Here is a 25,013-nt window from a genome sequence, read left to right as displayed (position 1 = left end):
TCATCAAAGGTGATAGCATCCTTATCTCTATCTCCCACTGTCTGTGGAAGGGTTGGTGGTATCATACTTAAGCTGTAAAACTGCCTCCTGACACAAAGATATGAGAAAGTATACTCTTCTTTTGGATAAGGCCAGCTAGTCACACATTTTGTCTGTGTTCTCCCTCTCAGCTGCAACACTTCACAATCCTCCTGTCCTTTGTTTCAGTGGACATGAGTTTCAGCCTCTTTCCTCTATTGCGGTAGCCTTGAATAGAGTCTTCCCTTCCTGTTCAACATTGCCCAGTGCAATTTTTTGCTTTGACGCTTTCAATTTCTACCCAAATCAAGATTCCTAATTCATAATGGTTCTTCAAATGAAACGTCAAAATGATCGTACTTGTAATCAGACTCTAGTAAGTAATATTACATGAATTGTCATGACTCTCTCTTAAGTATCCTGGGGACTTTTATATTATTTTTTAAACAGTTATATGTTAATTCACATGTATTTATGAGCTTTCTTCAAGCAATGTAACAGCAAATAATTTAAATATTTCAGGCAATAGGGCAGAAATATTTTTGGTTAATAAGACAATTTTGAACCGTCCTATAAAGCTTTGTGTCCCTGGCTCTCAATTTTAGCTACACATTAGAACCACCTGAGGAATTTTTGTTAAATGCTGTGGAGTCCCATGCCTAGGGATTCCAATTTCAGTGGTGCAAGTATGAGGTGGTCACAGGGATTTTAAAAAGCTTCTCAGTTGACTCTAACTTGCAGTCAAGGTTAGGAACCACTAACTAAGTTTTTCATAATTCTTAGAACCACCTCTTTTATCTCTGAATTCGACACTACTTGGGAATCAGCTTTGTGCCACATACTGTCTAGATACTAAAATGAACGTGGCATGGACTCTGCTTTTCAAGAAGCACTCAGAGTAAAGGGAAAGTCAGGCGGTAAATAAAAACTACAATACATTAAGGACCCTCATAGACGTTTATCCGAAGAGTTCTGGAAACACAGATGAGGTAGGTATTAAAATTCTCTGGGGATTGTGTTTGACTTAATTAGGTCAACTAGATGTGCATAGAGTAGGATGCAGGAGAATGGAGACAAGACTCTAGGCAAAGTAAACAACAGAAACAAATAAACAAACACTTACAAGGTCCAACAATTAGGTTCATGAACCAGCCTAGAAAAAGTGCCACATACCTCATTGCTGAATAGCACTATGGTCACTCAAGTAGTACTCCCCTTGAGAAACTATGCACCAATGCCAATGCCTATTCCACCTGTCAAAGCAATTTTGGAACTCTTTTTCTGGAATGGTCATCAGAGCTACTGTCTTATTTGTTGAGGACTGACAATTAAGTTTGTGAACTTGCCACCTTGCACTTACGCTGGCAGCACTGTACAAATAACTATATTGGAACACCCTCCCTGCTCACTTGATTTGGCCCCCAATGACTTTTTTCTTTACTCGAAGATAAAATAAATTTTGAAGGGAAGATACTATTTTAATGTCATTCAGGACATCAAGGGTAATATGACAAACTCTGGGGGACTGGTTATGATTGCATTCCTGTGTACCTCATGCCCAGCTAATTTTTTGATTCACTGTAGAGATGAGGTCCTGAACCCCTGGGCTCAGGCAGTCCTCTCTCCTCTATCCCCCAAAGTGCTGTGGTTACAGGTGTGAGTCACCATGCCTGGCTAAGAATTTTTTTGTCTTACAAAAAATAATGAAATAAAAAGGTGTTAACAACACTTCTTAATTATATTTATTTATTTATTTATTTATTTATTGAGTTGGAGTCTCACTCTGTCGCCCAGACTGGAGTGCAGTGGCTGCTCCCGGCCACCGCAGCCTCGACCTGTTGGACTCCGGTGATCCTTCGACCTCAGCCTTCCGAGTAGCCAGAATTACAGAAACGTGCTACCATGCCTGGCTGATTTTTTGATTTACTGTAGAATGTCTCGCCAAGTTGACCAGGCGGGACTTGAACCCGTGGGCTCAGGCAATCCACTCACCTCAGCCTCCCAAGGCACGGGATTACAGGCTGAGCCACCGAGGCCGGCCTTAATTATATTTAAAGCTCTAAAAGAAAGACAAAGGTTTTCAGTTTATTAAGCTCATTCACCAGATGAAATTTGAAATGTATCCAACCAACTTCCAAGAAATAGTGTAATAGGCAACCAAATCTATCTAGGTTTATATAGACAAAATAAAACTTAGTACTTCTCAAATCTTTGCCAATTAGCCATTCATAACATCTTTCAATGCAACAGAACCAATGATAATGCAACATTTAAGTATTTCCTATATGGTTGCAAGATAATAATTAAGCCTCTTTCTTCTCAATAGTTTATGAACAGGAATCATTTAATGTAGATTGCAATGCAAATAATGAATCACATACATGCTGCAACACATCTAATTAAGGTGAATAAATTAGTCAACTTCAAGTCATGGAATAACTTGAAAAGCAGGTTTGAATTGAGAAAATAAATGAGAAAAGATATAGTTTCTTTTAATTAAAGGATGACAAACTCTGAATAATGAGTTCGCATATTTTCTTTATGCCTCAAATATTTGTTGGAAATTGTAATTACTGAAGATAATGTGGTTAGTTCGTAGGTCTTAAAAGCATGTAGCCCCAGAATTTGGGGAGAAACAGAAGTTTATCAGAAGTAAACTAGTAAATCTTAACTCATAATGATGGGGAGCAATAATTCCCAAGTAATCCTTTGGAACAGAAATTTCTAGCATTTCGTTCATCTTGGTTGAGAGTCCACATGGAGTAATTATAAAGCTATCTAGTAAAGGGGGGGGTAAACAGATTTTTCTGTATAGTCAAGAGGAAAAGATATTTTATTCTTTCATTAACTAGAAGTATTCCTGGAATGAAAAAGGGCCAGAAGGTCATGGCAGTTTGGAAAAATACTTCAGGTTTACTCCCTTTTCATTCACTCAGTCCTATATTCACTGGGCATCCTTATGATCTATAATTTGGTTGACCAAAGGAACTTGTGGATCAAGAAAAAAACATCTTACAGAGAAACAATTCCTTTTCTGTGACATTTTGGTTTATCAATTAGACTCTTGAGAGTTTGGTTATAGTCAGTCTCTTCTGAATGAAATGATGAGATTGAGTTTGGGTACATTAAAAGCTGAAAAACAGACCTTACTTTTAATAATTCTGAATTAGTAAAATCCAGAGGCTTACTTAAACAGCCATCTAGCCAGATTCTCCTCTGCTTTTTTCAGATATGACTGCTAGAATTACAGATTTTAATCTTACCTAATTGTGAGAATAAAATGAAAAGGAATTGATCGGATTACTAGCCTCTCAGATTTTCCTCTTCCTACAAATCTGAATCAATACTCTTTTGAGGCTGGTACAAGATGTTCATTAGACTCCAGTTTGACATTTTGTTGGTGGTAGTAGTGAATTATCAAGCATGGCAGCCCTTCATGAAAACGTGGAGGGGAATTGTTTATGGAGTTGATATGTCTCCTCTTAGAAATCTTCATTTGTGTTTCAAAAGGCATGATTGTGGCTGAGACAATTATATGCTTATGAAATTTTGCTTGGTTTGGCTTGATTTTTCACTTCTAGCCACACAGCTAAATAATATGCTTAAAGTTTCTTTGCAGTTTGGTGCTGCCACGAAACTGGGTTCTGATTGATGAAATGTCAGTAAGAGTGATACATGTCATTCTTAGATCTGGCACGTGAAAACTTCCTCTATGATCTTTCCTGTGGTACCTCTTTCCCTAACGATGCCTGAGTGAACAGAACTCTGAGGTCTTAAAGTCTAGAAAAGCTGTCTAAATGCTTCCACCTGCATGTATTAGATTGTTATGTAAGAAAAAAAAAAAACCCAAAACCCCAAAACAGAATATTATGTCAAACGAGTAACATATATGCTCTGCTTTATTAAAGTAATGAATCGACTCTGATTAATACATAAATTGGTACAAAGAATGGGAGGCAGCTGCAGTAAAACATAAACTAAGGAGTTGGCTTTGTGGCTGTCAGTAGGCTGGACATCTAAGGGATCATGTTATGCAGGGCCTCTAACAACATGGAAGGTAGGCTGCCTTCCCAACTGAGACTACAGCACTAGACAGTGGCATGGAAAACAGATGATCATCAGTGCAACTGGTCCTTGTTGGTTGCATTTAGTGAGTGGTTGGAGGAAGGGAATGGTTCAGGGAAGCTTTGGCTGACTTGAAAGCAAAAATTATAGAAAATCATTAGAGTCATAATTTGTCATATCTTTATTAAAATATTTAAGATATTTTAAACGAAAAATCCAGAAATACTAAAAGAAGAAAACCAAGACCATCTTTAGTCCCTCAAATGAAAGATAACCATTGCTACAATTTTGTATATTCCTGTGTCCAGGGATTTTCACACTATATACACACACACACAAAATGGAGACCACATGAACCAATGTCTTTTAGATAGAATTAGGCTGAGTGATCTTGGCAGGAAGCTCATCATAAAAGAAGCTTCATAAGAGGGAAGTACTTTAAGGTTTTATATGATGCCCATGGGTAGTCCTAGATTTGAATCATACATTTTTTAAATTAATAATAGTTATTGTGAGCAAGTTTACATTCTACTAAATATTCTTTATAAAATCATTTTTTTGTGGTTACATTTTATGTTTATGTTATATCATAATTTGTTAAGCCTATGACTTATTACTAGTGATTTGCTATTGTAAGCAATGTACAAATGAATATTCTTAGAACCAAATATTCTTATATATTTCTAGAACTGGAATTTCTGAGTCAAAGAGTATGTAAATTTTGAATACTTTATGTATGCAATCACAACCCTCTAGAAAAATTTTGCTCATTTATATTGTCAGCAGCAACATGTGGGGTGCTTATTTTTCAAATTTATACTATTATTTTATGATTTGGCTATTTAATCTTTGCCATTTTGATCATGGGCATAGCCCAAGACCAGAGGCCTTAGTCTGTGGATACAAATTAGGCCACATGAACCAATGTCTTTGTTAGATAGAGTTAGGCTGAGTGATCTTGACAGGAAGCTCATCATAAAAGAAACTTCATGGGCAATTCCTAGCATTCCCTCCCACTGTGGGAGCTTTTCTGTCTTCTCAATACATCCTACTTTCTCAAAAAAAAAAAAAAAAGAAGTTTCATAAGAGGGAAGTACATTAACGTTTCACATGATGTCCATGGGTAATCCTGGACTAACATGGTGTTAGGCATAGACTCCACAATGTCAAGCACCTTGATTCTGTTACCCCTCTGAACTTGATCCATGACCTCCTGGTCCACAAATGACATCTAGAAAGCAGAAACAAAGAAGAAGAAAGCACATGGTAAATGTAGGGTTTTCCTTAAGCAAAAAGTGCCTACAAGTGCTACATAACACACACACTTTTATCCCAGTGGCCAGCCCTCGGATACTGACCATCCCAGCTGCAAGGCAGGCTGGGAAATGGAGCCAGCCATCTTTCTGGCAAACTTGTGCCCTGGTAACATTATGACTGTGGAGAAAGGGGAGTGCATTAGCTTTCTACGGCTGCCATAACAAAGTACCACAAACCAGGTGACTTAAACAACGGAGACTTATTGTCTTACAGTTCTGGAGGCTAGATGTCAAAAGTCCAGGCATGGGCAGGGCTGGTTTCTTTTGAAGGTTCTGAAAGAAGGCTCTGTTCCTCTGTTCTATGTCTTTCTTCTTGGCTTGATGGCTGTCATCTGCCTAGATCTTTTCATCTTCTTTTCCCCCCCATGTGTCTATCTTTGTCCAAATTTCCCCTTTTTGTAAGGACATCAGTTGTGTTTGACAATGGCCCAGCCCAATAACTTTGCTTCAATTGCTTACCTTTGTAAAGACCCTATCATCAGATGAGGTCACATTCTAAGGTCTTGGGGTTTTGAACTCCAACAATGAATTGTGGAGGGACACAATTCAACCCATAACAGAGAGCACAGATATTGAGAACAGCTAGAAGTCTTGACCAATATGTCAAATTGAGAAGGTCCTTAGCTTGTATCCAAAGGATTGGAGAAACTTCTTCCACCACTCCCCTCCCCAAGTCAGTTACTAAAGGGTGTTCAGGGCTGGGCATGGTGGCTCATGCCTGTAATCCCAGCACTCTGGGAGGCTGACGCAAGAGGATTGCTTAAGGTCAGGAGTTCCAGACCAGCCTAGGCAGTGTAGCTAGACCTCATTGCTACAAAATAGCAAAAAAATTTAGCTGTGCATGGTAGTATGTACCTAGCTACTTAGGAGGCTGAGGAAGGAGGATCACCTGAGTCCAGAAGGTGGAGGCTGTGGTGAGCTGTGATCACACTACTGCACTTTATCCTGAGTGCCAGAGTGGGACCCCAACTCAAAAAAAAAGGGGTTGGTTGAGGAGGAATTCAGAAAGATTAATCATGTTTTCTTTACCTTTTCTTATCAAGGTACCTCGCCTGACCCACCTGTCTGCTGCTTATGAATACTTTGAATCTGTGGCATAGGATGTGTGTGCATGTGTGTGAATGTCTTGTTTTGTCCCTAGGGCTCCAGGTGGGCACTACTTGTGTCTCAAGTAATACTATTACTGTGAAAAATAAGTTACCTTTTACTACAGGCCAACTGCATTCTGGGTGGTATGTTTAACACTTCATGTGCACTATTTTATTTGCGCTTCAGAATAGCTTTTTTAGGTAAGAGGTGGTTTGATCCCCATCACACGTGGTACAGGGAGTCTTCCCGCCTTGCCCAAGTTTGTGCCGCTGGCAAGTGGTGGAGACATAATTAGAGGCCAGGACTGTGTCACCCTAGAGCCTGTATACCTCCCTCCCAACAGTCTTTCATCAGCACAGAAGCTATTGTCTATGACTTTATCTTAGTCAAGGCTTGAAGTCCCTGATGGATTGGAAATCGGGTGCTTTACCATTTCTTTTAGCCTGCATTTTACTTCTACAGCTCTTTCTCTTCCACACGTGTCTATTTTACAACCAAGTTCTTTAGATCTTGACTCCAAAACAGACTTCTTCCATTTGTGTCGTGCTCCAATCTGAGCCCCTGGAACTCTACAGTCTGAGGGTGCGAACTGGATCATAGTACCCCGACTGTCTATATTAGTTAGAGTTTGTCTGGAGTATTATCCAAATTGGTTTCTCTTCTTTTACTCGTGCCCTCTGAGGTCTGTTTCTCATAGTGGCTCTGTTTTCCAGATGTAACCAGTTAAAAATGCGAACCAGTCCACATCATTTCACTGATTAAAATCCCTGCCCGCATCTCTGTCATTGTCTCTACCACTCTGGTCTTGCTTCCTGCAGTCCAGTCACACAGCCCTTCAGGCATTCTTGAGCAAGGCAGGCTCTCTCCTACCTCAGAACTCCTGCATTCTGTTGGAACCTCTCCTCCTGCCCAGTTATTTGCCTTCATGTCTCTTTCTCAGCCTTGTGCCTTATATAGCCACTTCTCATTGAGTTGCTTCTGGGCCAATCTAAAGTATAATTCTACCATCCCTCTCTAATACATGACTCTGTTTCATGTTTTTCAAGATACTCGTCAGTTGATGTCATTATCTTCATTGTCTGCTTTTTCATTATCTAAGAGCCCCTTTTAGACAATGACCTCAAAACCAGGTGAGTTACTGCCCATTTGTTTTTGCATTCTCAGAGCCATTGGAGTGCCTAGTGCATAGTAGATGTTCAAGAATGATTGAATGAATGAAGCCATGGTGCACCACATTCCATTCTCCTTCCACCTCCAAACTCACTGAAATTAACCTCAGAAAGAAGCACTAAGTTAACTCTTTCACATCAGCAAGCTTGAATCCCAGTTTCAGTTCAGCAAGCAAGGGTTTACCTGAGCTCTTCCAACATCTCTCCCAGCCTCATTCACTGACCCACATCCTCTTTACTGTTCACCAGACTAGTTGGGTACTAGATGCAGATCACATTCCCAGGATGGAGTCAGTCCAACACTCTGCTTTAGAGGGTAAATAAGGAGATTCTTTGCTTTCTAGGACCACTAACCATTGGCCAGATAACAGAAGAGGAAGGAAGTCTACTTAGAAGGAAATCCAATAATATTTTCTATGTGCCAGGCCAGACTTCAAGAACTTTACATGCATGTATATCAATTTACAACAGCCCTGTAAATTCTATGCAGTCATGATAACCAATCACAGATGAAGAACCAGAGACACAGTGGTGAAATAGTTTGCCTAATGTTACATAGTCATTTGCAGAGCTGGGGTTTGAACGTAAGAAGTCTATCTCCAGAGTCCATGCTTTTAGACATTACTACAGTACAAATAAGATTTGGTAAAGATGGAGACCAGAGTTCACTTAGTAGATACAGGACTAGAAGAGACAAAAATATGTTTGAAAACCTCTCAGATTACACACATAAGAACAACCTCTTACTAATCAAAAGGCAGATATTAAATTCTCTCTCTCTCTCTCTCTCTTTGTTAACTACTTTAGAAGTCATAATTGTTACAAGTTAAATTTTGTTACATCCAAATTCCAAAGAAAACACCAAATTCTTCTTGGTACTCAGTGTTGCTTGGAAGATAAATCAGCACCTAATTGTGTCTTCTGACTACATCCTGGGCCCTGCTGGGTGTGTTACTTTGCCTCATTTAGTAATCTGTTAGATGGCCTTAAGTAAGTCATATAACCTCAAGTGTACCTCCTTTTCTTCAGCAGGGGCAGTGAGTATGTAGCCTGAGGTCACCATTCCTGGATTCAGATCAGTGACTTAGCAACTGCTACCTATGTGGCCTTCGACAAAGTATGCATCACTTCACCAAACTTGTTTCCTTATCTGTACCACCCACCATACAAGGCTGTAGTAAGATAAATAAGATAAAATACATGAAATGTTTGGCATATAGCAGATGCTTGATATGTATTTGTCTATCAATTACCACAATATACAAAATTTATTTTTTTTCTTAAAACAGATCTTACCCATCAATAGATTTCCCATCAGACTTAGAGTAGGTAGAATATTTCCAGATTCCTCGTTTTAACTATTACTTGAGGAGCTTCTATTCACAAAGTGTCTTAACGTAATTCCATTTCAGTTAGGACACCTCCAATTGTCCACTTCTATCTGCATGAAGAGTTAGAAAGTGGTAAATATTTTAAGTGAAGGACAGATAAAGTACCATGAAAATTCAGAGGGGTAAAAATTACTTTCACCTTCAAGAGTCAGGGCACCAAGCAGAGAGAGGGTGACAGGGCTAGACCTTAAAGACTGCTACCAATGAGTAACTTTTCTCTGCATAGACCACAGGCTGAGTAATTACTTTCTTATCTGGTATATGCTTCACCACTTTATGCCACTTTTATGATTAAGCCTACAAATTAGATTGAAGTTCCTGTTTCTGTCTGCTAGCTATTGTCCACTTTTTCATGACAGGGTTGTCTTATTAGTCCCGAATTTTCCAACACCTGATAAAAGTAACAGCTATAATAATGATAGAAACAATGGAAAGGCTCTTTGGACTTCAGGTGTAATCCAACTTCAGAGTGTGGCTTTAGAGTCTTATTTTGTTTTCCAGGCTGTGCCTCTTACTTAGGTTGGGTAATTGACACAATACAGGACCTGGGTAATTGACACAATACAGGACCCCGAGTTAAATTTGAATTTCAGATAACAACGAATACTTTTTTAGTGTGAGTACATCCAGGCAATATTTAGAGTACACGTATAACAAACTATTATTCATGGTTCATCTGAAGTTTCACATTCAACTGGGCTCCCTGTATTTTTATTTGCTAAATCTGACGACCCTAGTGATTTCTCGGACCACGTTTGTTGTCTGTAAATGGGGATGAGAATAGTGTCCTCTTTTTAGGATAAGCTATATAAAGAACCTTGCTCAGGGTTAACCTTTAATTTACCCTCCTATTTGGAATACTTGAGTAGAAACATAGGTTAAAACTCAAGACAATGACTCTGAGCACACCCAGATATATGGTTATCTTTATTAGACGGTTTTCTTTTTCTTTTCTTTCTTTTCTTTTTTTTAGTCAGAATCTCTCTCTGTCGCCCAGGCTGGAGTGCAGCGGCACTCTCCCGGCCACCGCAGACTCTACCTGCTGTGCTCAGGCGATCCTTCTGCCTCAGCCTTCCAAGTAGCTGGAACTACAGACGCGCGCCATCACGCCGGGCTGATTTTTTGATTCACTGTGAAGACGAGGTCTCGCTAAGTTGCCCGGGCTGGTCTCCAACCCATGGGCTCAGGCAATCCTCTCGCCTCTGCCTTCCAAAGTGCTGGGCTGACAGACGTGAGTCACCGCGCCCGGCTTTTAGACGGTATTCTAAAGAGTGGAGAGAAAGCTCTGTGGAACTCTGAAAAACGTTGCAGACGGCGTGGAAGGATCTGTAAATCTGCCTTCACAGTGACAGAAGGTGGCTGTTTAAGCAACATCTCCCGTGGTTACAGGGAAGGCGGGGCTCTGTCCGGGCAGGCGCACGAGGTCGCCGGCGCCTCCACCCCGCCCCTCTCCGTCGGAGAGTCACGTGATCCAGCCCGCTTTTAAGGGCCGCGGGCGGGCCTGGTCACGTGACCCACGTCCCGTCTGCGCACCGGGATGGAGCCGGAAGAGGGGACGCCCTTGTGGCGGCTACAGAAGCTGCCGGCTGAGCTGGTCCCGCAGGTGAGGCGGGGGAGGCGGGGGAGGCGGGGGAGGCGGGGGTGGCGAGGGTGGGGGACAGGCCTGGTGCGACCCCGACGTCTTCGTGGGCTTCCCTGGGAAGGGCCGCTGCAGGGGCGTGATTCGGGGTGGCCGGGCCTTTGCGGCCTCTCGGGAGCTTAGGAGGACTCGCCTCGGGCGCCACCTCCGCGCCCGGCTCGGAGCGGGGTTTCCCCGGGCTCCGCGCGCGCAGCGGCACCCGGGTGGGGACGACACATCTGCGCCCACGTGTGGGGACCCCGGGACCCCGGGCTGGGGGTGAGCTCGTCACGTCGTCCTCGGAAGCTTAGGACGTGGAGCTAGTGGTGTGCAGCTGCCTCTTGTACATTTCATTCATTCATTGCATGAATGAACTTACACCTCCCAAGAGTTCCCTGTTCACCCGACACCGGGCTGGGTGCAGGAGCTACCGTGGTGACCTGGACCTGCACCGGCCCTGTCTCCTTGAAGGAGACAGAAAAATACTTGGTAAGGCTACGAAGGAAGCGAAGTAACTGGGCAACTTTAGTTAGAGTGGGCTCAAGGGGTGACAGATCCGTTGACACCTGGAGTCCCTGAAGGAGCCTGGTTTGGGAGGTTCTGGAAAAAGCAGCCTCATTAATTTGTTCTCCAGGGTTTCATTGAAGTCGACCATGTACTGACGCCCTGATGGGACGAGGTAAGATGGTGAGTGAGATACAGCCTGTGCCCTGGTGGAGCATTTTTTATACGTCTCCCTTTCTGCCTTCCTTTTCCCCCTGTTCCATCTGCACTGGGGAATTAACCTCCTGCTTGGATCAAGAAAAACCACTTTCATTGTTTTCTCTGATTTTACAAGTGAGGGACGTGGTATGTCAGTAGAAGGTTTGAGTAACTTGCCCAAGGTTGTCCAGCCAGTAAGCAAAGCTGGAACATGCTCAGATGTAGAGGTGGTGAGTCTTTCCCTAGCGTTCCGCTCTGCTATCCTCATCCTACTACCTAAAGCCCATAACTTTGACTGCTGTTGATGACTCCCAGATCTCTGCGTCCAGCTAAAAATCTCTTTCCTGAACGTCAGACTTCTGCCACAGGGACCGCAGAGCAAATTGAATATGTTCTTGACAGGGCTTCTCATCTTTCCCACTGGAACTGCTCCTCCCATGGCCTCATTTTTGGTTTGTGTCAGCACTGCTTTTACTCAGTTACTCCACCAGTTCTGAGTTTCACCCTTGGCCTCTCCTTTTCAAGTATCTTTTACTCCTGCAAACTGCCTCCATGTTGAGTGTCCTCAACAATTTAGGCCTCCACATTCTTTTGCTCTTTAACCAAGATGGTGTCTTTGATCTCATCCTCTCTTGTTTTCTATCTTTATGTCTCCCAGCCTGTTGGACGCAGATTGAAGTCTGGACTCTTTGGGGCTGTATTCCAGGCCCTTTGTCATTTGCCCCTGCCCATCTCTCCAGTCTTGTCTCCTGTTCCATTCCCCCACCTCCCAAATTGCTCTTTTACCCCAAACCAAGCAGTGTGACTTTTCACTTTAATCCTATGTTTGTGTAGTTGCTAGACCAAAGAGGCCCTTCTCTCCTGCTTGCCTGGCCAACCACTCATTGTTTTAGGACAGCCTCTTCCTTGCTCCCTCTCTGTGCCCCTTTGCACCTTCCATAAGCATATACTATAGCTTCTGTCCTTCTCAACTGTCCTTCTCAATTTATATGTATGCCCTTTTAAAAATAGACTAAAGCTCTGCTGTCATAGACTAAGAATAAATAAACTAAGAATAAATTTTCTTATTTGTAAAATGGGAATAATAACAGTGGTTACCTCATGGAATTATAGTGAGGACCAGGACAGGGCTTGGTACCTAGTTAGGGCTCCAGAAGTAGTACCTATTAGAGTCACTTTTTCTTTGTATTTTATTTCCATTACCTTATTTAATCTGGAATAACTGGAATGAAATGTTCATTACATATTTGTAAATGAATTAAAAGCATATTTCAAAAAGACAGTGCTTTTATTTTTCAGTTTGAATTCTGGGCCTTGCTTTAGCATAGAAGCAACATGAGACAAGATGGACTATATGTGGGGAATTTTGACTGCATTCTAAATTGTTGGTTGATTTATGGTAAATAAAAATCCTGTTTGCATAGTGCATTAGCCACCATTTGGAAGTAGAAGTCACCAGTTGCTTGTTTCTGTTCTGATATGTATGGTATTGTAAGAAAAGAATTCTTGCTTAAAATGATGTGGAAGATGAGCTAGGGGAAAAGAATTGGAAGACTTGTTACTTACAGTTATTTCCAAGTCATTCGAGTGCAAATCTCCTCTTCTACAGATATCCCCTGGGAAAGATAACCATATGAAACATTTTTCTAGAGTAGTACTGGCATAGTAGGTGCTCAGTTAATATAGGATGAAGGCGTGATTGTAGGACTAGGATTTAAATTAGCTAGTTTTGTTCCAGAATCTGTGGGGTGGGTTTCTGTAGTCCTAGCTATCTGGCTGAGGTGGGAGGATCGCTTGAGCCCAGGAATTCAAGTCCAGCCTGGGCAACATAGAGAGACTCCTCTAACTCTAGAAAAAGTTATGAGTGTTGTGAAAATGGAGACAAAGGAAAATGACACATAGATTGCAGTAAACAACTTTGGTATAAATCTGTACACTTTGTTTGATCAACAGTATAAATAAGACGTCTAAGGATCCTGAGGTGAAGGAAGCATTTATACTTACCTTCATTTCAGAAATATTGGAAAACAACAGTTTTTTTTCATATAACTTATACAATTATTTTAGCTTCTGAAGGTGAATATAATAGAGAGTATACTTTAACATTAGCTACTCTTGCAGATAACATGAACTTTTCCCAACAACATTTGCTAGCTACAAGGAAGATATATTTTTTTAAAAATTATTTTACTTGTAAGTACATTTATTTCCTTTTTTCTCTCTAGCTTCTTCACAAAATAATTGATGGCATTTGTGGCCGAGCATACCCTCTTTACCAGGATTATCAAAGTGTTTGGGAATCAACAGAATGGATGCATGTTCTAGAAGATCTTACCAAGTTTTTCAAAGCTGTAGTTGGGAAAAATTTATCTGATGAAGAGGTAACTTCACATTTCTATAACTTATAATAAAAACATAAATAAATTATGCTCATGTTTTTCTTGCATTGTTCTTTAGGGCACCATATAATACAAGGACCATAATCAATAAGTAATATATATTATTTAACAACAGAAATCTCATAACTGTGAGTAAGTGGAAAATCCGATTATGGAGGTTCTGAGTTTTTGCAGTTTTGTTTTTGCAGTTTTGTTTTACTCTTTGAATTGTGGAATATTTAAAGTATACAGAAGAAAAGAGTAAGTTATATCACTGATACCTATATTCCCATTGCCACGATTAAGCAGTTGTTAACATTGTACCTTATGTGTTTCAAGTTTGTGTGTTTGTTTTAGAAATTAAACATTATAGAGATAGAAATTAAACATTATAGAGATAAATTCCCTCATCCCCCACCCACATATGCTACTCTCATCTTGAGATCATCACTCTTGAAGATGGTATTTATGTTTTGTATTCTCTATAGCATATGCATTTGAATCTTTAAGTAATAGAATTATTTAGGGTGTTTAACTTGTCAATGATAATAGGGTGTGTTTGTAAATTTTTTAAATGCAGCATTGTGTTTTAGATTTATCAATGCTAATAACGTGGGTCTAGTTCACTTATTTTAATTCCTTGTATTTATGATAGGAATTAAATAGATTTATTATTTATCCCTCTACTGGTGAACAATTGTAATTGCTTCTTTCATTATTACAACTGGTGCTGCTGCAAATACTTTTTACATATTTTCTTGTACATACTCAGGACAGCTCTTGTAGGGTAGATAACTGCAGGGTCATGGACTATCTTTCTTCCACTGAATTGGATTTTTTGCATCTTGTCAAAAGTTATTTGAGCACTTTTTTTAAACTTTTTAAATTTTTTTATTTTAAAGATGTGGGGTACAATTCAGGGTTAGGTATGCCAGTGTTCATTATGCAGGTACCCTTGTTGGTGAGGTGTGTCCCTGCTTCCCTGCAGACTCCCACTACTGCCAATCCCATTTCCCTACCCATTCCTGGCAGTTTCCCACTACTGCCAATCCTTTTCTTACAGTTTATGATAATTGTTTAAGGTCCACTTATGAGTGAGAACATGTGATACTAAGTTCTTTGTTTCTGTGAAAGATCGCTCAGTATTATAGACTCTTGAGTCCATCCAGGTGCTGTGAAGTTCATGAATTTGTTCTACTTTATGGCTGCATAAAATTCCATCGTGTATATGTACCACTTTTTCTTATCCAGTCCTCTTTTGATGAGCAGCACGGTTGGTACCATGTTCTTGCTACTGTGAACAATGCTGCAATAAACATACGTGTGCAGGTATCTTTTTTATAGAGTGATTTGAGTTCTTCCGGGTATATTCCCAGTAGAGGGATTGTGGAGTCTTTCAGAAGGTCGATTTTTAGATCTTTTAGGAATCACCACACTGTTTTCCACAGAGGCTGTAACTAGTTTACACTCCCATCAACAGTGTAGAAGTGTTCCCTTTTTGCCACATCCTCTCCAGCATCTGTTGTTTTCTGAGTTATTGATAACAATCATCCTGATTGGAGTTAGGTGGTATCTCAGTGTAGTTTTAATTTGCATTTCTTTGATGACTAGTGAGGCTGAGCATTTTTTCATGACTGTTGGCTGCTCATATATTTTCTTTTGAGAACTGTCTATTCATATCTTTTGCCCACTTTGTAATGGGGCTATTTGCTTTTTTCTTTTCAGCACATTTGAGTTCCTTGTAGATCCTAGATGTTAGGCCTTTGTCAGATATACAGTTGGCAAATATTTTTTCCCACTCTGTGGGCTGTCTCCCTGCTCTCTTAATGGTTTCTTTGGCTTTGCAGAAGCTTGTCAGTTTGATGAGGTCCCACTTGTCTCTTATCTCTTAAGGCATGGACACTTGGGGCTTTGATCAGGAATTGGCTGCCAGTTCCAATTTCCATAAAGGTGTCTCCTGCACTTTCTAAGGTTCTTATAGTTTGAGTTTTACATTTAGGCCTTTGATCCATTTAGAGTTAATTTTTGTGTGTGGTGATAGTTAGGGATTGTGTTTTAATCAGCATGTGATCAGCCAGTTTTCCCAGCACCATTTACTATAGGTTCTCCTCTCCCCAGTTGTTGTTGGTGGAGTAAGCACTTTTATATAGGTTGCTCACTTTAAAAAAATAAAGTTAATCTGTGTTTGTCACATTTATTTGTATGATATTCTGGATTTGAGCTCATTATTAAATATATGTACTTAAATGTCTTCTATTATGTGCTTGCCTTTTGGCTTTTTATGCTCTTAATGATGTCTTTTGGTTTATAGAAGGTCTGAATTTTAATCAAGTTCAGTTTGTCAGTATTTCTTGTGATGACTAACACTATTAATGTTTTATTTAGAGGTATTTGTGCCAAAAACATGAAGATATTTTTGTATGTTTTCTTGTAGAAGCTTGATTGGTTTAGCTCTCACATTTATGTCACTTAATTAAACTTTTTTATTTGGAGTGGGAGCCAAGTTCAAATGTTTCTGTGAATATCCTGTTGTTCCAGCACCATTTATTGACATGACTGCCCTTGTCCCACAAGATTGTTTTGCAGCCTTTGTTGTAAATCAGGTGACCATATATGCGTGGGTCTGTATCTGGACTCTTTATTGCATTCCAGTAGTCTGTTTGTCTCTATTTACCAATACTATGCTGTTTTAATTACTGAAGAATGAAAGCTACCTTAAATTAAGCCTTGACATCTGGCAATAGAAGACCTTTAATCTTAGGATTACTTTGACTATTCTAGGTCTTCTGTATTTTTTTGTACATTTTAGAATCAGCTTGTCAGTTTTAACCAAAAAAAACCTGCCAGAATCTTGATGGAGACTGCACTAAGTCTCTAGATCATTTGAGGGGAGAATTGATGTCTTAACAATAGTTAGCTTTTCAAATCCATGAACATGGTATAGTCCTTCATTTGTTTATAGTATCTTTGATCTAACATTTTGTAGTTTTTAGTGTAGAGGCCTTGGAAATATCTAATTCTGTGTAGATTTTAGGGGGAAGGGAAGGTTGTATGCAGTCATTTTCCTTTTCAATTTTTAATATCTTGTCTTTTTTTTTTTTTTGAATTGGAGTCTCCATTGCCCAGGCTGGAGTGCAGTGGCACACTCATGGCTACCCCAATGTCGACCTGCTGGGCTCAGGCGATCCTTCCACTTCAGTCTTCCAAGCAGCTGGAATGACAGGGGTGTGCTACTAAGCCCGGCTAATTTTATTTATTTATTTATTGTAGAGATGAGGTCTCACCAAGTTGCCTAGGCTGATTTCAAACCCCTGGGCTCAGGCAATCTTTTCTTTTCTTTTTTTTAAACATTATTGTACTGGCTAATACCTTCAGGGTTTTGTTTTGTTTTGTTTTGTTTTTTGTTTTAAAGGCAGCTGGGCATAGTGGATCACACCTGTAATACCAGTAATTTAGGAGCTTGAGGTGGGAGGATCGCTTGAGGCTGGGAGTTTGAGACCAGCCTTGGCAGTATAACAAGACTCTGTCTCTTAAAAACAATAAAGAATTTTTTAAAATGTAAAAAGTCATGATATTAGATTTATGTCTGTTGCTAACCTTAGGAAGAATGTGTTCACTATTTTACCATTTAGCAGTTAGCTCCTCTGTAATTTTATAGATAGCCATTATCAGATTTAAAAAGTTTTCTAACAGTTCCAACTTTGCTAAGAATTTTTATAATGGATAGGTATTAAACTTTATCAAATGCCTTTTTCATGAATTTATTAGCTTTTTCTTCTTGTTTTGTTGTTTACTGATTTATTTTGTCAAGACGGTGTCTCACTATGTTACCCTGACTGATCTTGAACTCCTAGCCTCAAGTGAGCCTTTCACCCTGGCCTCTCAAAGCACTAGGACTGCAGGCATGAGCCCCTGAACCCGACCTCTTTGTCAATCTGGTGATTTTTGAATGTTAAACTAAGCTTGAATTGCCAGAATGAACACCTCTTGGTCATAAAATATTGCCTTTCTTGTATGTATCTTTTGCTTTGAATTGCTAATACTTTGTTGAGGATTTTTGCATCTATATGTGGGTGAAATTTACCTATTTTTTTTTTTTTCTTCCTATAATGCCCTTGTTAAGGTGTCAGTTTTTATTCTGGGCTTGTTGAATGAATTGTGAAGTATTTTTTTTCTTTTTCACTTCTCTGGAAGAGTGAAGTTTTATTATGTAGTATTGTATTACTTAGTTTTCCAATATTTGGAAATGTTTGGTTATCATTTCTTATTAGTTACAACTTAATTACACAGTGCTCAAAAATATTATTTCAGTTCTTTGTGATCCATCCATGGCTCAGCATATGATATTTTTTGGTGAATGTTTCAGATACATTTGAAAGTAATGTATACTCTACAGTTGTTGGGTGTAGTGGTTTATAAGTTGATGAGGTTTAGAAGAAAGGTTTTTTTCATTTTTCTATACCTTTACTGATTTTTTTTGTCTCTTTCTGTCAGTTACTGAGAGTTTATGTCTCTATGGATGTGGAGTTGTCCGCTTCTTTTTAGAGCTGCCAAATTTTGCTGCTCTATATATTTTGAAGCTATGGTCTTAAGTATGCACACATTCATGATTGTCCTCTCTTTCTGTTGAGTGGCCCCTTGGCTCTTCTTCTCCATTTCTTGTAGTACTTCTAGACCCAAGGACTACATTGTCTGATATATTAATACAGGTTGGGTATCCTTTATTTGAAATGCCTGGGACCAGAAGCGTTTCCAATTTTAGATTCTTGGGGATTCTGGAGTATCGCATAGTGCTTACCCATGGAGCATCTGTACTCCAAGTCTGAAATGCCCCAGTGCATGTTCCCTTTGTGTTTTCTGATTCCAGATTAGGAACAGTCAACCTGTGTTGCTGCAACAGCTTTGGTCTCTCCAGATGTGTTTGCGTCCAGGCTGCTTCATCCAGTGGCCCTCTTTTCTTTACTTTATGTTTTGCAGAAATGTGTTAAAACCTACTTACTGGTTTCTCATTCTCATCTTATTATTTTCATAGTTACAGAAGTATTTCTCTTTTACTGTAGTTAGAAAAGGTGTGTGATAGAAAAACGATATTTTTACATTTTAAATAGAAAGACCTTTTTGCTTATTTTCTAACCATTGATTTGTATTTTCATAGATATTTCAGCAGCTGAATCAGTTGAATTCTTTTCATCAAGAATCTATCATGAAATGCTTGAGAAGTAGGAAAGATGAAATCAAGCAGGCTCTGTTAGGAGAAATAGTTGATATTTCTACTTCGCAGCTGCAGGATTTTGATTGGCAGTTAAAGGTGAGAATGTATGGATGAGTATGCATATTTTTAATTGATTTTTGTGATAAAGAGAATATTCTTTTTTATAATATTATATACCTAAAATTTGTTACTTTGAGAATATATCATCCCAAAGAAATATCAAAGATAGTTTAAATTATATCTTTTGTCTTAATTTGGGCATTAGTACACTGCAAGTATCTAGGCCATGTATAACATTACATTGATAAGAAATTTAACTAGACCTGTAAATCATTAAATGTCAAAAGTGTTGGGGCAGTGTATATTCAACATCTGTTTGTGGCCATACCTTCTAGACTTTATAGTGTTTTTAAGATTGGCAAATGTAATTCTATCTCTAGGAGGAAAACCTAGAATGTGTTATAACAACAGTTTCAAAAACATCTTGAACAGAGTTCCGATCAGTAGTGTTGATAAAGAGCAATTTCAGGTAAACATTTTGTCCTTTATAAAGTTCTTGGGCTAGCAGACGAAGAGAGAATAAATATATTGTGTTTCTGGCTTTTAGTATGACCCTGGGTAAAGTACCTTGTATTGTTGATGTGGATTAAGTGGAGAAAAATGTGGGAAAATAACCAGTAAGGTGGGTTCATAACTGGTTAATAACCACCCAAAGACAGATGAATCTGTGTTAGCTAAGAAGAAAGTCTTTGTGGTTCTGGTCTTGGCCCAGTCTTCTTTAACACTTTTATGGATATTATGCTTGCCAGATCTGAGAGTGACACCAAGTTAGAGATATAGTCAATATATGATACAATTTAAGTTTAAAATTACTTTACGGCCAATTACAATAATGGATCAAATATAACCAAACTAATGAATGAGGGGTCACTAAGTAAGGGCTCTTCATTTAAATATGGCTTTTATATTTTTATAAAGATAACAGATAAGAAAGCAGTGTTAATAGCAGCATATACGAGAAGGAATTAGTTGTCTTTGTTTACCAGAGTGTCGCTTGACTGATGTTGATTCAGTCTTGTGTTTTGTGGTTGAAATGCAGATCTTCAGGCAAAAGATAGTTTAATATGTTCTGTCTTTCAAACATTGCATCTTTTTAGTAGTTTAATCATATTTTTATTTCTGGCTGCGAAACTTAAGAGATAGTTGAACAGATTGTAACCCAATCAGAAAAGAATGACAAGAACTTAAAATCATGGTATGTGAAGTTGCTTTGAAACACTGAGACCATGTAGCTGGAAAAGAATAAGCCCAGGAGAAACATGACACTTATTTTTAAAAGACTAAGAGTCATGTGGATTATGGAATGCCTGTACACTTTGTGGCTCCAGAGACTAGGAGATTGACTGAAGCATATCATTTGCATTAAGATGGATTTGAATTCAACCTAGGGAAGAACTTATTTTTTTTTTTTTTTTTTTTGAGTTGGAGTCTCACTCTGTCGCCCAGACTGGAGGGCAGTGGCCGCTCCTGGCCACCGCAGCCTCGACCTGCTGGGCTCCGGCGATCCTTCCGCCTCAGCCTTCCGAGTAGCCGGAATTACAGGCATGCGCTACCATGCCCGGCTGATTTTTTGATTTATTGTAGAGATGAAGTCTCGCTGCCCAGGCGGGTCTCGAACCCACGGGCTCAGGTAATCCACTCACCTCAGCCTCCCAAAGGCACGGGATTACAGGCTGAGCCACCGAGCCCAGCGGGAAGAACTTTTTAACACCTGTGAGTATCTGGCAGTGATTCAACCTTTTCCTGAGGTAGGAAGCTCCTCATCACTGGTGATGGTCAAGCAAAGACCAAAATCATTTGATGGAGATATTGAGGAGAAGAGTTATGCCTAGGATAGACAACCTGAAGGTGATACTTCCAAATCTCAGGCGTTGTGGGTCCTGTCTTTGGAGTAGGAGAGGAAGAGATGTGTGAGGATTTGATTCTATATCACGTGTACCCCAAGGGAGATCCTTTGAGGTTGTTTGTCAGGGAAGTTGTCCCTTACCATTGCATGAGTAACTTGTTGCAGGTGGTTGCACTCTAAACAAAGATTCAGTTATTGTGGGGTTTTGGTTTAAGTTCCAGGAAAGTAGAGTTTCTGTTTGCTATTCTCCAAGAAAGGTATAGTACTTGTCTAAAAAAGTGTGAGTATATTTGGTTCTTCTCATTCCCCTAGAATACATGCCAAAGGCAGAAACCAAGAAGTGAGGTAAATGGGTGGAGTGTTTTTGTTGAGTGGCTCTCATTGAAAATGGTGTCTTGATAACATATTTATTAGTATTTTGGTAGTTTGCTGATCATAAATCAGGCATTTTAATTTCTAAGAACTTACTGGTATTTTCATTCATCATTGGACATGAGCTTGTATCCTCTGGGTGTCTGTGGCCTTCTTGGAGAATTCTCCTGTTTCTTGCTGCATTGGACCTATCCAGCACTCCCCAGTCACGGCTCTGATCTGGACATCTGCTTCTGCTGCACAGTTGCTGACTAGCTGTTTTTCCTATCTGCTTTCTTTATTTAATTTACTCTCCACTCCCTTTCTGTTATGCCAGTGTGTGTTGTTTTGGCATGGGTTTAATTTATTTCTTCCACTTTTCCCTGTACTGGTCAGCAAACAGGAGCACTTTTAAAAAAATGTCCTGTTACGAAGCACTGATGCATACTTACCACTGGCCTTTTGACTATTTATTAATTGCTGTTTTCCTGATTTTAAACAGCTTGCACTTTCCAGTGACAAGATTGCTACATTACACATGCCACTTTTAAACCTTCATCTAGATATAAGAGAAAATGGTGAAGTAAAGCCGTATTCTGTAGAAATGAGCAAGGAGGAACTGCAGAATCTAATACATTCCTTGGAAGCTGCGAATAAGGTATTTGTTTTGATTTTATCAGGTGATTTAAATGTTTAAGTTTTGATTGCTACCCCCAGACTTATAGCTCACTTTTAATGTTTTTTCTCCTGATATTTTATGTCAGGCACAGAAAATGCTTTGTTGGTATGTTCTAATCTCTAGTCTTAGCTATTAATTCCAACTTGAATGTTCAGTTACTTAGTTCGAAGTATAATGTATCAAGTAGTTATTTTTGAAAGAATAATAGCACTATTATAGCAGCTGAATTTGCTTTGCTTCAGTGCTCATTAATGATAAAAAATAAAATTTTTACCTGAAGACCATGAAATTAGTTGATTCTGAAGAACTTTTATTGTTTTAAAAAATAATTATGATCTTGAAAAAAAAAAAAGAGTGACTTGTTTGATCAGACAAATCATGGAGACTTGCTTTTATAATCCTGTAAGTACGAGGCATAAAATACAGCTTGTAGTTATTATGACAAAGTGAGGCTGAGATAAGACAGAACTAATAAATGTGCCCAGACTTCCCAGTGACAGCAGCCTGGCTGAATAACAGTAGCCACTCCCAGTATTTAATAAGTGAGAAGAACACTGAATGGTAGAAACTATTGCATGAGGAAGAAATAAGAATAATGCTCTCTGTATATGTGCTCCTACATGATTGCTCAGCATTTTCCCTGATGATCTAGTCCCAGCAATTAAATCTCAGTTATTCTTCCAACCTCTCTTGCCACTCCTCAGTCTTTCCAATCCCTCTTTTTAAAATCCTGATGACCTCCAGCCTCTTTTCATGCTCATGCTTGCTCAGATATCTGAGGGCCTTAATGACTAGTCCACGTGTGCCATAACCACACCGGTGGCTAGAGCGTGGCTAGAGGCTGACGAGAGCTGTGGGAAGGAGGCGTAGGGCCTGGTTCTGAACCACAGATCCTGACAGGCATGTTCCGTCCATTGCTGTGCATTGTTTTCATCTGTTAGGAGGTCTCTGTGCCCTTGGTCAGAGATTTCCAAGCATTTTATTTAGTACATGCCAGCATCAACCTGGTATAACTGATATTTTCCCCTCCATTTGTGTTTTAAGGTGGTCCTGCAGTTGAAATAACTGGAGATGATGAGTACCAGCACGCTCAGACTTCACTGCTAAGCTGCTAGGGCAGAGTGACCAGAAGCCCTGTGACAGATCGGCTGTTAACACTGGGCTGAGAAAGCAGCAGTGTTGAGATGACTGAGATAAAAATTCATCATCATCCCTAAAGAACAGGAAATTACATGGTTGGCAGGAAGTACATAAAATGAAAGATGAAAAATTTTTAGTAGCAGGTTATATTTTCATAATGATTGTTTTGCCTCATTTATTAAATATTTGAGAAATCTTTGTAGATATACAATTTTATTAAAAGGTAAAAATAGGTTCTAAAGTATTGTAAACATGCAAAGCACAAATATATTGACTATTGCTTAAAGAATTATATGAATAGCGAGGACATCTATTATGAATATGTGATTAATTTGGATTTTTTAAAAAAGTAACTTTTTAAAAGATTATATAAGCTGTATATATAACTCAGGAGATTCCATATCTTTCTCATATGTCAAAGGAAAGCTATAAAATATAAAATTTCTTAGAGAACAGCTCTTCATCTGACATGAACAACAAAAAAATACTCCAAATTATGTGAATAGTTTTGAGTTTGTGTATTCAAGAAAGTAAAATCTAAAATATGGAAAAAGGAACATAACATTGTTATTTCTGCATTTCTATGTCTGATTGGGAAACCACTGTGATAAAAAGAATAGATGTCATTGTATAGTGTATATACTATCCAGATATCAGATAAGACTATATACAAGTCCATTTTTGTTATAAACTCTTAATATTGAATTTGACACTTTTGGATGTTAATAAATTTATTGGAAAACAAACCATTTTTAAACATAGTTAACTTTAAAAACAAGCATTCTGAACAAATAAAAAAGTCTTATTTTTATATATTGTTTTATTTCAAATGACTTTTCACATAGCTCAGTAGTCAATAATACACAGTTAAATGGTATCTGCTGTGTGCAAGCTTATGGCACATTAGAGCATTCGATTATTCTTTTTTGTTTGTTTTTTTTTTGAGTTGGAGTCTCACTCTGTTGCCCAGATTGGAGTGCAGTGGCCGTTCCCGGCCACCGCAGCCTCGACCTGCTGAGCTCCGGCGATCCTTCCACCTCAGCCTTCCGAGTAGCCGGAATTACAGGCGTGTGCTACCACGCCCGGCTGATTTTTAAAAAATTTATTGTAGAGATGAGGTCTCGCTGCCCAGGCAGGTCTTGAACCCGCGGGTTCAGGCAATCTACTCACCTCAGCCTTCCAAAGGCTCGGGATTACAGGCTGAGCCACTGAGCCCGGCTTCGATTATTCTTTAAGGTGTCCTGAGCAATTAATACTGTTCTCATCATATGATGAGCATAGACTTGGAGAGTTAACTAATATCTGAAAGTGATGTAAGCAGAGCTATTCCAGATGTATCTAAAGACATGTTCTTTTTTTTCATTAAGAAATTTAAATGTTTAAGTTTTGATGGATACCCCAAGACTTATAGCTCAGTTTTCATGTTTTTTCCCCCTGATATTTTATGTCAAGCACAGAAAATGCTTTTTTTTAGAGAAAATTATTATTTTTATTAATTATTTTTATTTAAAATTTAAAAAAATCATCAGCTAAAGTACATGGTATGCTTAATGTGGTTGTTGATTTACCTTCTTTATGTCATTATAGGCCGGTAACAGTTTGTAGAACAGCATTTTGAGTAGTACCGATTATGAGATCTCTTCTGGATGTTAGCTGCTCAGCATTATTTCAATGCTATATTGAATAGATGTGTCTTGTTCCTTATGGGCCTTTTATGTGTGACTTTTATTATGTTTAGGTAATTTCCTTCTATTTCTAATAGTTGAAAGTGTTTTTGTGATGAAAGAGTGTTGAATGCTTTCAGTTACTTTTTCTGTATCTATTGGTTATCATGTGATTCTTATCCTTTCTGTTAGTGTGGTGCATTATATTAATTAATATTATATATTGAACCATCTTTGCATCCCAGGGATAAATCCCATTTGGTCACGTGTATGATTTTGTTAATGTGCTGTTGAATTTGGTTTGTAGTGTTTTGT

General features: G+C 39.0%; 1 protein-coding gene across 1 annotated transcript; it reads left to right on the top strand.

Annotated features, from left to right (window-relative positions):
• Window positions 1–10,543: 10,543 nt before the first annotated feature.
• On the top strand, window positions 10,544–23,845 carry COMMD8 (COMM domain containing 8). The gene is made up of 5 exons (XM_008065019.1): window positions 10,544–10,651; window positions 13,594–13,749; window positions 18,902–19,054; window positions 21,718–21,873; window positions 22,939–23,845. The coding sequence occupies exons 1-5, from the start codon at window positions 10,586–10,588 to the stop codon at window positions 22,957–22,959; spliced, it is 552 nt and encodes a 183-aa protein (XP_008063210.1). The 5' UTR covers window positions 10,544–10,585; the 3' UTR covers window positions 22,960–23,845.
• Window positions 23,846–25,013: the final 1,168 nt, after the last annotated feature.

The sequence above is a fragment of the Carlito syrichta genome, unplaced genomic scaffold, assembly GCF_000164805.1.
Source record: "Carlito syrichta isolate Samal-C Ts95f unplaced genomic scaffold, Tarsius_syrichta-2.0.1 Scaffold308133, whole genome shotgun sequence".
Lineage (NCBI taxonomy): Eukaryota > Metazoa > Chordata > Mammalia > Primates > Tarsiidae > Carlito > Carlito syrichta.
Note: the sequence above shows the minus strand (reverse complement) of the source record. Positions and strands in the feature narration are given on the sequence as shown.

What these genes read in the sequence shown, in the direction of transcription:
- COMMD8 (XM_008065019.1), top strand. Translation starts at nt 10,586, where the DNA reads ATGGAGCCGGAAGAGGGGACGCCCTTGTGGCGGCTACAGAAGCTGCCG. An exon ending in AAAATTTATCTGATGAAGAG is followed by an intron (nt 13,750 to 18,901) that starts GTAACTTCACAT and finishes GTATTTTCATAG; the next exon opens with ATATTTCAGCAGCTGAATCA. An exon ending in ATTTTGATTGGCAGTTAAAG is followed by an intron (nt 19,055 to 21,717) that starts GTGAGAATGTAT and finishes GATTTTAAACAG; the next exon opens with CTTGCACTTTCCAGTGACAA.